We start from the raw sequence: 14,609 nt of genomic DNA, 5'->3' as shown, positions 1-14,609 counted from the left end.
ATTTAAGCAATCCGTAAAAAGAACAAAACAAAAAATGAAAGTTTATCCTATACTATCTCCCTCCTTGGAGGCAATCACTGTTTGGTATATATCCCAAATCCTCCTTGACTTTCCTTTCCTTTGCATGTAATGTTTGCTTACAGAAATGGATACATGCTGTCACATTTGACAGAATAATTCCACACGGGACATACATAGTCCCGTCCTTCCCCGCCCTGCCACCTAGAGTTCTTCTGTTGGATGGCCTTCATTTGTTTAACACATTATCTATTTATGAGCCCTGGGTTATTTTCTGAGTTTAACTACTACAAACAGTCTCTGGCACTTGTTCCAATATTTCTATAAGATAAATTCCTAGAGGCGTAATTGCTAGATTAAAATAGATTTCAAAGCCACATGCATATTGAATATCTTTGGGCTTGGTGATGGACATTTCAAAAATGAGATTCCAGTGCTCTGTCTTAAAAAAAATGTAAAATATATTCCCTCCCTCTCCCTTAATCCAAGTGTTCCCACCCCACTGAATTTACTATGAGTTTCTATTTTAGTTACTCTGAAACTTAAAATTCACAGTGTGGCACATTCATAAAGAGAAACTACTCTTTGAGTTTTATCAAATTAAAATAGGCAACATATTAAATTTTAATTTCTAAGAGGATTTTTATGTTTTATGGGTTGTTATCCAACGAACTGACTTAATTTTTTCTCTGGCTGCTGGTTTGTGTTCCTGTAACCTTGATCCCACGTAACCACCATTCCACATATTGTGTAGGCGGAAACGTGGGATGGGTGGGGTGGGTTACACACAGGAGTCAACCCAGTGCAGTAATCCACGGTGCCTTCCCCTTTCTCCCTCGTGCTTCCTCGCTTCTCAGAAAGGAAGATGTCATAGGGTTGCATTTGACTTAGCACCAGGTTCTCTGCAAATCCACTGTGGGTCATGGATAGGGCAACCATATATACAAACTGAGACACTTTGAAAGTAAAAAGGGACTAAGATAAGTTGTTAATTGGCCTACAACAGGCCTACCCTGGGACTGTCCTTGGAAACTGCATCTTGTCGCTGCCCTGGGACAGGGTGAGAGCTGCCCATGTCTGTCCTTTCTCCCTGCTCATCCCAGTGTATTGACATAAGCAGACATGAGTGTCTACCATCCTCTGCCCACCCGCCCAACCTTGTTTAGCCCCCTCTAGAATAGAGCCTAAAACCAGGGAAGGAGGAGGGGTCAGGTGCTACATGTGAACTTTTCCTTCCCACTAAAAGAGTCAGAGGAGGGGCACCTGGGTGGCTCAGTGGGTTAAGCATCTGCCTTCCACTCGGTCATGATCTCAGCGACCTGGGATCAAGCCCTGCGTCAGGCTCTCTGCTCCGTGGTGAGTCTGCTTCTCCCTCTTCCTCTCCTTCTGTGATCTCTCTCGCTCTCACTCCCTCTCAAATAGATAAAGTCTTTTAAAAAAAGAGAGAGAGAGGAGATGGATACTACTGTCCCTGCCAACCCCCAGTTCACCCTGAGAAAAATAATAACTGTCTTTTTTCAGCAAATTAGAACCACTGAAGCAGGACACTTCTGTAATTTTATGTGCTTTTCATGTCTCTGGGATTTACAGGCTAAACCACCCCAGATGACCAGACAAAGGCATCTGTACAGGAGCATGCAGCAAATAAGGATTAAAACTGCACTTTGCATGATCTGATCACTGGGCAAGGGCGATGGGCAGCCTGAGATTTAGAACTTGCCTCCCCAGCAGCTGGAGTGGGCCAGTTTCTCAGCCACAGACTTGTTCAGGGGTGGTGACTGGGAAAGCACAAAGGAGCTTCTCGAAGCAGCTTATGGGTGCTCTGGGCTTCTCTGCCAGAAAATGTCTCTAGCCCTCTGAGGGCTCAGGGGGGTTCTCTACTTAATACTCTGAGTTGAGGTGAGAGGGGTTCAGATTTGGAATGAAGTGTGTGGTCATTCAACCCCAAGTAAAACTCCCTGGCATCTTGTGGCCACTGTCATCCTTTCCATCTGGTCCATGTCATCATCTGTGTTAGTGACAGTCAACAAATATGCACAGTCTCCCAGGACATCAAAAAGGGACCAGTGCTCTCTGTTTACCCTCCGGCTGAACCGATGCATCAGAGGGGGTGAAAAAATGTTAGAGGAGAGGGAGCTCCTTGATGCCTCCCAAAACCACGAGACTCGGAGGTCCCAGAACTGCCAAGATGAGGCCAAGAAGGGCTCTCCTCTCCCCTGAACACAGGACAGCCAAGATCCCTGGCCTAGGGCAGAGAGGAGAGAGCTGGGGAAAGGGTCAAAGAGGCAGCTCCGGATACACACAGCTCCAGGTGCAGGCTGCCAGCTGCCTGGAGGAAAAGAGGAGGATGCTCTCTGGGTGGAGAGATGGAGCAGCAGGAAGAGCCCCTGAGGCAGGTCCACCAGCCACTCCCCAAGGCCCTGAAATCTGGCGTCCTTCCTTAACCACCTGCTGACACCTATCCTCAGTTACTAATGATGGACCCAGTGGCCGGTTCCCTGTTCTTTAGCTCCCTGATGTACGTGACCTCCCCCCACCCCCCGAGCCAGGTCAAAGTCGATGTAGAACCGCTGTGCACTGATGCAGCAATCCACTTGTCAAAATGCTGACTGCTTCTGAGCTGCTGAGCTCCCAGGGTCCCACATTCCCCGGAACCCCAACTTCCCCAGATCCAGCCATGACAGGGTTAACAGTGAAGCCACTCTGAGTGGCTGGTGGCCCACCCACCCCTTTGGTAAGTGCTCTGAATAGTGCCTCCTCACCCAAGACCGCCATACTTTTTGGTTTATCCTCATTCTTTTTAGAAAAGGAGATCGCCACTGATTCATTTTCTTTTTCTTATTTGACAAGCATTTATGCCTCACTCATAGCAGACCAAGTGTGGGTTAGACACTGAGGAGGAATGAAAAGAAGCCCAAGGCCAGCGTTCTACCATCAGACTGCAGCGTCTGGTTGGCAGGCCCAGATAAACAAAAAGAAACTGAGGCAAGAATAACAAGGGCCCTGGAAGAACCGCCAGAGCCCGTGTCCCACTGCCCTTGTCTGCAGTTGACCCTCAGGGAACTCCTTCTTGTGGCCAAGGGTTCCCGGGCTCCCTCCCAGATTTACCCCTCTAGGGGGCTTCCTTCCCCAGACCCTTAGATCTTTACCTCTGACTTCCTACCCCACAAAGTTCCTCTTGAAGGTGCCATTTTAACCCTATCATGTCCAAAAGAGTGCTTATCTCTGTGATGTGTCCTCTTCATTTTCCCAGGATAGCCTGTCCTAACTCCTCCTCCTTGCTTTCAGGACATGGCCAAGTATAAGCCCCCAACTCACTTCATCTTCTCTTGGCTACTGTCACACATCTGAGGGCTTCCATCCCCCAAGTCCATGCGTACCTCCTGGGCAGGAGTGCGCCTTCTCGCTCTTGCCTTGCCTGGATCACGTTCTCCCTCCCCAGCTATTGGAACCCAGTCTAGTCCTAGGGGCCACCAGATCCAACCTCTTCGCAGCGGTCTGTGACTTCTCTGACTTCCATCTTCCACCTCTGCATCCCTCTAGTTAGAATTTGTATAGACCCTCTCCACTGTAGCTCAAGTTTAGTCCTCGAACCAATCTCCTGTTGTGATTTCTGTGGACTGTGTGTCAGGCACTCCTTGGACTGCTCCTGTCTTCTTGTCTTGAACAGTTGCAGTCTTTTATTGCCATTCGGTTGACTGGGTTCGTAGCTGTCATCTGCAGCTCCAAGAGGCAGGGACCATCCGTATGTTTGTGCATGTCCCAGTGGCACCTCATGCGAACTACTGTACTCAGCCCTCTGGGTTAATCCTATCGACTGCATTCAAATCCATCCATGCTGGCACAGATGAGCTAAATAAAATCACAGGGGAAGGGCCATTTTCCATTTCTCAAAACCTACTAAATAAAAGGGAACACGTTCCCAGGCACTGCACAACTTCCAAGTACCAAACACCAGGCACAGATAGTAAACAAACAGAAACGGGGCCTCAGAGTTCAGGGAGCCTGAAATGGAGGGGGAGGGGAGGGGAAAGGAGGGAGAGTCAGGATGAGCCTGCTGTGCTGATGGGGTGGGCTCCTCCTCCTTCCACCTCCAGCCCAAAGCTGAGCATTATCACGTCCCAGTTCTTACTGAAAAGGAAAGGGGGTCAGCTCCCTCTTACAATTTCAAAACCAATTTGTACACAGTAATAGCAATTCCACGTTTGAGAGTGGTTTACAGCTTTGCCACACTTGTGAACAACTGAGGCTAGATCAGCAGCCCTGCAGAGAAGTTGAGGCCGTGATAGTATTATTAATCCAAGCTCCCATATTATTACTCCTATTTTATTATCTCGCAGAGTTAAGCTCCCTCTATTACGGAAGACATATGTGGAGCGCTTTTTCTAGGGCATGTGCCGTGCCGAATGCTTTACAGGTGCAATCTCATTTAGTCCTTCCTGCATTCTTTCAAAAGAGGTGCTGCAACGTCCACAGTGTTACAGAGGAGAGAACGAAGTCCTTGAAAAAAGTAATTTGTCCAAGGCCCACCAGCTGAAGTGGCAGAGCTCGAGTTTGAACCTGGGTCTGTTTGCACCCCTATCGCTCAAGGCCTTTCCCAGAATGGGGGGCCATGGCAGAGCAGCCTGGGCCCCCTTCTCCCACTCTGGTCTCGGGAGCCACGGTGCTGGCCCCGGGAAAGGGGATGCGAGATGACGTCTTCCTCTAAGATTGCTGCCTTTTGTCCAAATGTGCTGGCCGGGAGCCAAGCTGGAAAGTCTCTGCTCATGGAAAGAAAGAGAACAGAAGCCAGCAAAAGAGGGTGGGAAAGGGTTTGAGGGGGAGGAAAGGAAGAGGAGGGCAGGGATTAGAGAGGGAGAGAGGAGGCGGGCAAGTGAGTTTGGGGCAGCCCAGCTGGAGCCAGAGACTGGCGACAGGAAGCAAACCAAACAGGGCCTTCAGGTGCCTCCCTTCAAGTGGCGCTTCCTGGTGTGAACATCCGGCCCTGGGAGGCACAGGCCCTGGGGCTCTCCAGGTGCTTAGGGCCCTGGACAGATCCCCCAGGGTGAGGGTAGGGGGCTACCTCCCCTCCTCCGTATTACTGTTAGGTGAGGTCAGGTTAATGGAACATCAGGGAAGCTTGAGGGCTGTCTCTGGAAGTGGAAGGGACGGCCAGGCAGTACCTTGGAGCCAGGGTGTTCCAGGTGGGCAGGGAAGGGATGGAGGGGAGGTAGGAGAGGGGATGGGTGCCGGGTACTCGGAATAAAATCCAGTCATAACAATGTACTGAGTAGCTACTCTGTACCCAGGAGGGGAAGGCCTGTACCCTGCCCCCAAGGCATTTATTTGGGTGCTAGGCACTGGACTCTCGAATCTGACAACCTGGACTCATCCAGCATCCATGTGGCCTTGGGAAAAGTTATTCCCTCCAGACTTCCGTTTCCACATCTGTAAAGGGGAGGCAGTGTTCAGGGTGGTGTGAAGATTCAATGCAAGAATCCATGTAGAATCTCACCTAGAGCATAGTAAATACTCAATAAATGTTAGCTTTTATTTATTATATAATTTATTATATATAGTTATTTAGTTATAAATAAATAATGAACAAATTCATTATTGCAGTTTGAAGCAGCAAACAAAGATGTAGAACCTTGAGTAAAACATATTTTTATTTTGATTTTTTTAAGGGTTTTATTTATTTATTTTCAAAGAGAGAGAGAGATAGGGCAAGCCCGAGGGGGTGGGGCTGGATCTCACAGCCCCGAGATCACCACCTGAGCCCAAATCAAGAGTCCGACGCTTAGCTTACTGAGTCACCCGGACACCCGGAGTAAGACGTATTTCAGCAACAGTTGAACCCAGCCATAGAAGAGAGAAGACAAGGTTATGCACATTTACTTAGATTATCAAATGTAAACAAGTTAATAATTGCTCTAGAAATTCAGAAGATTGAGGAACTTTAGTTTGGGGGGGTCAGAGTAGGTTTTATGGAAAAGTTAGGATTTAAACCAGATTTTGAGGGGTAGGTGGGAATATAATAGCAAGGAAAAGGGAGGGAACAACTGAGGGAAAGAATAGGAACAGAAGTGCAGGGCTGAAAAAATTCTAATTCCAAGTATTTGCCAATAGGGCATTCTAGCTATTCTCTTGCCCACAGTAGACACTTGGGCGAGGTATTTCCTTTACATACATTTCAGTTGCAAATGATGGCCAGGATGCTGCATCCAGATGGAAAGGCATCTGGATGTGACCTCACATAGCCCCCCTCTGGGTCTGTGTCTTGGTGGTTTTTTGGTAGGTCTCTCCTCTCTCTGCTTCACTGCCATTCTTTCCCTGTTTCTTTGGTTTCCTTCTGATTCTTTTTCTTTTTTTTTTTTTTTAAGATTTTTTATTTATTTATTTGTGAGGGACAGAGGGAGAGAGAGCGAGCGAGCACAGGCAGACAGAGAGGCAGGCAGAGGCAGAGGGAGAAGCAGGCTCCCCGCCGAGCAAGGAGCCCGATGCGGGACTCGATCCCAGGACCCCAGGATCATGACCTGAGCCGAAGGCAGCCGCCCAACCAACTGAGCCACCCAGGTGTCCCTCTGTCTCTACTTTTCTCTGTCTTAACCTCAATCTCCAGTTCATTTCCCTTAACCTGCTAACACAAAGTCTCTTTTCCTCCCTGGTATACGGCAGGGAAGCTCTGAACACTATATATTTTTGTTAATTTTTTTTTTTAAAAAGAAGAAAAATCATTCCCTGGGAGCCAGCAGCTAATATTACCTGGCATTTGTGGGGCAAATGTTTTTTTCTTTTGTGGCTTTTTAAAAGTCCCTCAGTGTCCTAATAACAAAGGACATTTCTCATTTCTAAAACAAAAACAAAAGCCAACCAAAACCCCAGCTGACCAAAAAGCAGACCAAGAAGAGAAGTGAACCACCTTCATCAAGAACACATAGACCCAGGTTCCCCTGGGACAGCTTTCTGTTGAAATGTGAGTGATCTGGGGAAAGGAAAAGAGTATGGAGCTGGTGAATGAGCCCTAGATGGGGCCATAGGAGCCCTTGGTCCTGCTCCTGCCTCTGCCACCACCCAGCCAGGAGACCAAAGCTAGGTGGCCACGATGCTCTCAGGCCACAGTGTCACTGTTTTTAGCCCCAACTTACTCCTGATCCATCCCCTTTCTGTGTTCAAATTTAGGAGCTTCTCCATGCCACGGGCTTTCTGGCATCATTATGTGTCTCTCCCACCCTTCCTTTTCTCTTTGAATTTCCTCACTAGGCTGGGGCCTCGAAAAGTACTGTCATTTACAGGCTGGGTTCCCAGTACTGACTGGGTCACGAGGGGAGAATTGCTGAGGCCAGGAGGAGGATGTGGAAGGCTGGGTCAGCCAGTGCAGGCGTCATTCCCAACAGGGTCCTGGGAGAAGGGGCTCAGCATTTCCTGAAGGGAAATGACTCCCATAAATAGACAAGAGAGATGGGAAAAGGATTCGTCCATTCCTTCCCTCCTGTCAACTCAGCTCTTCCTTTTGGTTACCAGACTATGTAAAACTGTTAGAAATATTTTTCCTTCAAACGTGTGCCTGCCAGTGTGTCCCTGCCAGATGTGATATCTGCTTTCTTGTATATATATTGTAGATCTAAAATAAGACCTGAAGAAGGCATCCATGCCTTTTATTTGTTCATTTACCCACAGTAACTTCTCATTAGTCCATTCCAGTATAAAGCTAGAATTTTTTCAGTGAGTTTTTTATTGGGAAGAAAGGAAGGAGAGTGTTCAGTTTCTGAGACCCTGTCTTATTTAAGGGTTCATCCAAGGGTTCAGCCCCTGTCCTCTAGTAATGCTTATAATATGCTCTTCGAGTCCTTGGAAGGGGTAGGTCTCCTGATTGCTTTCCTAAGAAGTTTCCAGCACCTCCAGTGTCATGAAGAGACTCAGGAAGGGAAAGGACTTCTTGAGAGCTGCTCTTCTGCTCCTGACCGGGAATGATCGCATCCCACCCGACCTACTGTGCCAAGCTGGAGGCCGGCCCAAGGAGGCTTTAGCTTCCTCAGTAGCTAAAGCTTGTTCTCAGCTTCAGTGATCTGGGTGCGGATTCATGTTTAAAACTCACACCCACAGGGGCGCCTGGGTGGCTCAGTCAGTTAAGCCTCTGCCTTCGGCTCAGGTGGTGATCTCCCCGGTCCTGGGATGGACCCCAGGGTCACGCTCCGTACTCAGCTAGGCGTCTGCTTTTCACTCTCCCTCTGTGCTCTCTCAATCTCAAAAATAAGTAAATAAAATCTTAAAAGAAAAAAGAAAAAACCTCACACATACAGTAGCTTTACGTTTTCGCTTTGGGAAGGTAGTTGAACAGAGACGAACACAGATTTCACACGGCACCATGCGTCGGGGGGATTCTTCTGGTTGCTTAAACCAAGGTATGAAGATGTCTCGTGGAACCTGCGGGCAGGATGGCAGCCTAGCCTCAAGAGAGGGGACTGATCCGGGCGCCTGGGTGTCTCAGTGGTTAAGCCTCTGCCTTCTGCTCAGGTCTTGATCTCAGGGTGCTGGGATCGGAGCCCTGCATCGGGCTCTCTGCTCAGCAGGGAGCCTGCCTCCCTCTCTCTCTCTCTGCCTGCTTCTCCGTCTACTTGTGATCTCTCTCTCCTTGTCAGATAGATAAATAAAATCTTAAAAAAAAGGGGGGGGACTGATCCAGGGGGTGCCAAGCCACCTCCGCCCGCCATCATTGCCTCTGACAGCACAGGTGTCTCGGCTCCCTACACCCGGAGCTGGCAAGTGGCGCTCCCTCGCAGCCTCGCGTTCCCGCCGTCCAGCCACGCAGGTCGGCGCCACGCCCTCAGACTGGAATCTGATTGGCGCAACTTGAGTCAGGCCGCCTCTAGAGCCAATCAGCGGTGGCTGGGGGGTGGGCTCATCAGTCAGACATGGCTGCCAGACGCCCTGGGACACTTTGGATGAGGGATGGGACAGTTTGTGGAAAAAGGGACCTGCCTGTGAGGTAGGCAAGCTCCACATAGCGCCAGCCATATCTACTACCCGTGTTATGTTTCTGTGACCGTTTTATGTTCCTTCGTTTTACCATTGTGCTCCTGAGTACCCTGGTTTCTTGGATTTGTTCTCTTAAGTACTCTGTCAGAAATACTGCTTGTGAAGGAAGTAATGACATTCTGGAGTAAGGGCTTTGGGGCCAGACGGATCTCTCTTAAAATCTCAGTGATGCTGTTATGACTTCCTATTCCGTACTCGGTGCATGGTACTGGATGCTTGGATTGAGCCTTCTTCCTCTGCCCACCCCCCTTCTTTTTGGGGGTGGGGTGGGTAATAGCTTTATTGAGGTACAATTCACGTACATCAAAATTCATCCATTTAAAGCATACAGTTTAATGGTTATTAGTATATTCACAGAATTGTACAACCACCACCACAGTGGTTTAGAACATTTTCCTCATGAAAGAAGAAACCCATACATATCCCTTAGTTATCATCCCCAACTCCCTCTCCTTTCCCCTCAGCCCTAAGCAACCACTCACCTACTGTCTGTCTCTGTAGCTTTCCCTGTTCTAGACATTTCAGATAAACGGACTCCTACAGTGGACGGGCTTTTGTGACTGGCTTCCATTCACTTAGCGTAATGTTTTCACGGTTCACGTTGTAACATGTATCAGGGCTTCGTGGCTTTTATGGCTGAAGAATATTCCATGGTGTGGGTATACCACATTTTGGTTGTCTGTTCATCAGTTGATGGCATTTGGATTATTTCCACTTTGTGGCCATTATGAATAATCCTGCTGTGAATATCAGTGTAGAATAACATATGTGGACATGTGTTTTCATTTGTCTTGGGCCATGCATTATTTCTAGAATTATGATTGTAAAGTGCTTAAATCAATGGCTGACAGATCACAGGATGTAACAGTGCTAATTTCTTTACCCTGACCTTCCCAAAGGTTATGAATGAAAGCTATTTCCTGCTTGCTGCCCTAAGACAAAAGTCGGGCTCCCCTAAAGAGCCTGACCCCTGTGGGTCAGACTCTGGGGTTACTGTCCCCTGGGTCTTGGCATCACCAAGAGGCATCACCTCTTGCGTCAGGTTGTGAGAGGTGGCAATACAGGCTGGTTCTGATGTAAGGTACTGAGAGAGCAGATAAGGAGGTTTGGGGGCCGAAATACAGAATTTGAAGTAGAGACTTACAAATTCCCTGTTCTGTCTCTCGCTCTTATTTTTTTTTTTAAAGATTTTATTTATTTATTTCCGAGAGAGCAAGAAAGAGCGAGCATGGTGGGAGGGGCAGAGGGAGAAGAGAATCTTCAACAGACTGCACACTGAGCAAGGAGCCTGACAAGGTGCTCAGTGCAGGGCTCGATCCCAGGACCCTGAGGCCATGACCTGAGCTGAAACCAAGAGTTGACACTTAACCGACTGTGCCACCTAGGGTTCCCCTGTTCTGTCTCTTAAACAATTGGGCAAGTCTCTGAGCCTTGATCTCACCTTCAAAATAAGGATAACAATAACACACCTGGAAATTAGTGGGAAGGAGGGGGGTCATATGTGTTTGAATGTGTGTATGGATATATGTATGTATGTGTATATATATCACACACATATAATGTGTTATAATGTGTGTATGGATATCAGGTGCTGCACAAATGTATTGTAAGCTCCAGGACTGTCCTAGGAAAAGAATCAGACTTATTTTTTTAAAAGATTTTATTTATTTTTCAGAGCATGCACATGCACACAAGCAGGGGGGAGTGGCAGGCAGAGGGAGAAGCAGGCTCCCCAAGGAGCGGGGAGCATGATGCATGACTCAGTCCCAGGCCTGAGATCATGACCTGAGCTGAAGGCAGACACTTAACCAACTGAGCCACCCAGGCATCCCAAGAATCAGACTTTTAAAGATTTTATTTATTTATTTGAGAGAGAGAGCATGAGAAGGGGAAGGGTCAAAGGGAGAAGCAGACTCCCTGCGAGCGGGGAGCCTAATGTGGGACTCGATCCTGGGACTCCAGGATCGTGACCTGAGCCGAAGGCAGTTGCTTAACCAACTGAGCCACGTAGGCGTCCCAAGAATCAGACTTTTAAAAACTTCACTGAAATCACAGCAGGTTCTGAGGGCAATTGGAACCCTTTGGGAGTTAGGGCAGGCAGTGGTCAGATCCTTCAGGGTCTCCTGTTAACCCCTCAAGGCTCCGCTCCCCTTGTGAAACCAGTTCTTGCCAGCAGCTGGTTTTCTGCCTCTGAAAAAGATGCAGGTCATCCTTAGTTCGCCAGAACTGCAGGCACATCACTTTTCTTTTCTTTCTTTCTTTCTTTTTTAAATAGGCTCCATGCCCAATGTGGGGCTTGAACTCACTATCCTGAGACCAAGAGTCATATGCTCTACAGACTGAGCCAGCCAGGCACCACAGGCACGTTAGAGTTGCAGAGTGATCTTACTTGAACAGCTTTGGGCTATTTGGTTATTCCAGCATCATTTACTAAAAAGTCCACTTTTGCCCTAGGGATTTAAGATGCCACATTTATCATATGCAAAGTCGCCCGTGCAAGAGAAGGCGCATGCGCACAAGCAGGTGGAGGGACAGAGGGAAAGGGAGAAGCAGATTCACTGCTGAGCAGGGAGCCCGATGCCGGGCTCGATCCTGGGACCCTGGGATCATGATCTGAGCCGAAGACAGATGCTTAACTGATGGAACCACTCAGGTGCCCCTGTCACATATAATTAAGTCCTGTGTGTAGTTGGGTCTAGGCCCTCTCTTTGTTCCACCAGTCTATTTATCTATTCTTGTGGCAGTACCACACTGTTTTATTTATTTATTTTTTAAAGATTTTATTTATTTATTTGTCAGAGAGAGTGAGGGAGAGAGAGTGAGCACAGGCAGACAGAATGGCAGGCAGAGGCAGAGGGAGAAGCAGGTTCCCTGACGAGCAAGGAGCCCGATGCGGGACTCGATCCCAGGACGCTGGGATCATGACCTGAGCCGAAGGCAGCTGCTTAACCAACTGAGCCACCCAGGCGTCCCCACACTGTTTTAATTATAGAGGCTTTATAGTATATTTTAAATATATAGTGGTGGCCCTCCCACCCCCGCTCCCCCACTCTTTTGTATTTTTCAGTGTTTTCCTAGCTCTTCTTCCATGTCTGGTATTCTGGTTTTAAAGTTTTCAGTGTCCTTCTGGGAGGTCGTGGTGGAGGATTGGGTTGGGTTGGGGGCTGAGTTGTCTTTTGGACCTGGCTGTGCTTACTTACTTCAGTAAACTGGTTTTGTAAGATTCTGTTTTCTTAAGACTCCTAGTGCCGGCATAGAACTTATTTTCCCTAAGCCTTCAAACCAGCATTTTAAAGCAGTCTTCCACTGAGAGAATGTTAAAACTTGGTAAATTTGTATAAAGAGTTTAGAAGGGTTTTCTGTAATATTCTGGCAACTGTACTGCAAACCTGCAATCATTTCCAAATAAAAAAAGCTGTAAGGTTGTTATGTTTACGGTAATATCTTGGTAAAGCTTTCAGAAAATCTACAGAGATTGTGTTCACAAAGTCGGCCTTGGCTCCCATGTTGCTTGAGCCCTGAAAGGAATCCAGCCACGCAGTTCAGTGTAAGCTCCTTACAGGATTGGCGCTGCTTTTCTTTCAGTGGTTTTGTACTTCTTTGAGTGTTTAGTTGTCCTGAGATTATGCAAACATCTATGCCTTTCACCCGTATACCCCAAAGGAAATTCAGCCCATCCTTCAAGCCCAGATCCACAACAGGATCTTGCTTTCATTGTTTTCTTTATCGTATTGTGTTTTGCATTGGGGGCACTCCTGTGCACCTTCCCCTCCCAGCTTTACTGAGATATAATTGACATATAACATTGTATAAGTTTAAAGTATAGAACACGATGATATGAAATACATATACATTGTGAAGGTTAGTTAACACATCTGTCACCTCACAAGGTCGACTTGTGTGTGTATGTAGTGAGAACATTTAAGAGCTACTCCCTTAGCAACTTTCAAGTGCATAACACAGTATTGTCTTGTGCATCTTCTTTCCTGTACAAGAATGAAAAGTCTCAGAGGGCAAATCAATGTCTTTATTTTATATTTCTCCCAGGCTTCACTCAGTTCCCTTTGCAAAGTAGACACAACTGTTAGTTGGAAGAATGAATTATATGATTATTTTCCTGTTAGCTGGAGGTTTCCGTATAATCACTCTTTAGACCCAGTGAAACATCTGTACTGGGAAGTGGGAGGCCAGAATTCAGATCCTGGTGGGCAACTAAGGGAAAGGAGATGATGAGAACAGAGTCACTTACCCTTCCCTTTCAGGAGATTCCGCTGCCACAGCGAAGCAGGTTGGGGACTGAGGGATTTAGGTGAGCCAACACACTGCAGGCACGGCTGTGGCTGCAAGGCAACCAAGGGCCTGCTGGGGGTGCCACAGGGCAGACCCAGACGCCCATAGAAACAGCTCGGTTTACATTTTCCCCACTCTTTGTAATGTTGATAGTAGTGCATGCTTAATATAGAAATTTTTGAAATGTGGGGAGTTTTGTTGTTGAAATATAGTTAAGTAGAGAGAATGGAAAAAAATCCTCCCAAGTTTCTTACCCACTGACAACTGCTGTTCATCGTTTGTTGTATTTACTTCCAGTCATTTTCTTACACAATTTTGAGTAGGAATAGATTCCTCCTTTTCTTTTTTTTTAACATTGTTTTATTCATATTTGATACAAGTTTTTGTATCCTGATTCCAGCATTTTTTCCATTTAATAATAGTCTTTTTTTCCCAGCTTGACTTTTTCATTTCTTTTCTTTTTTTTTTTAAAGATTTTATTTATTTATTTGACAGACAAAGATCACAAGTAGGCAGAGAGGCAGGCAGAGAGAGAGAGAGGGAAGCAGGCTCTCTGCCACCAAGCAGAGAGCCAGATGCAGGGCTTGATCCCAGGACCCTGAGATCATGACCTGAGCCGAAGGCGGAGGCTTTAACCCACTGAGCCACCCAGGCGCCACTCATTTATTTTCTTAAATAAGAGTTATTGAGATTTATTTCACATACAGTACAGTTCACTCATATAAAGGGTACGGTTTAATGGGTTTTAGTGTGTTTACAGACTTTTGCAATTGTCACCACGATCAATTTTAGGACTTTTTTTTTTTTTTAAGATTTTACTTATTTATTTGACAGAGAGACACAGCAAGAAAGGGAACACAATCAGGGGTAGTGGGAGAGGGAGAAGCAGGCTTCCTGCTGAGCAGGGAGCCCAATGCAGGGCTTCATATGGGGCTGGTATCTTGACCCAAGCCCAAGGCAGACACTTAATGACTAGCCACCCAGGCGCCCCAATTTTAGGACATTTTCACCATCTCAGAAAGAAACCCCATACCCATTAGCAATCACTCCCATTTTTCTTGCCCTGCCCACTGTCAGCCTAGGCAACCACTGGTCTCCTTTCTGTCCTTACAGAACTGTAGTCTCTTCAAGCACCATTTTATTTTTTTTTTAAGATTTATTTTTATTGGGGTGCCTGAGTGGCTCAGTGGGTTAAAGTATCTGCCCTTGGCTCGGGTCGTGATCTCAGGGTCCTGGGATCGAGCCCCACATCGGGCTCTCTGCTCGGTGGAGAGCCTGCTTCC

At 47.2% G+C, this 14,609-nt stretch overlaps 1 protein-coding gene across 1 annotated transcript in view; it reads left to right on the top strand.

Moving 5' to 3' along the window:
• The first annotated feature begins 6,954 nt into the window (after window positions 1–6,954).
• The window catches only part of DENND2A (DENN domain containing 2A), a 92,927-nt gene continuing 85,272 nt past the window's right edge, over window positions 6,955–14,609 (top strand). Inside the window, exon 1 of the mRNA XM_047694464.1 lies at window positions 6,955–6,973. Within this exon, the coding sequence (XP_047550420.1) occupies window positions 6,972–6,973 (2 nt within the window). The 5' untranslated portion in view covers window positions 6,955–6,971. The remainder of the gene's footprint in view (window positions 6,974–14,609) is intronic.

This window comes from Lutra lutra, chromosome 11 (assembly GCF_902655055.1).
Source record: "Lutra lutra chromosome 11, mLutLut1.2, whole genome shotgun sequence".
Lineage (NCBI taxonomy): Eukaryota > Metazoa > Chordata > Mammalia > Carnivora > Mustelidae > Lutra > Lutra lutra.
This window is presented reverse-complemented; position numbering and strand designations above follow the sequence as displayed.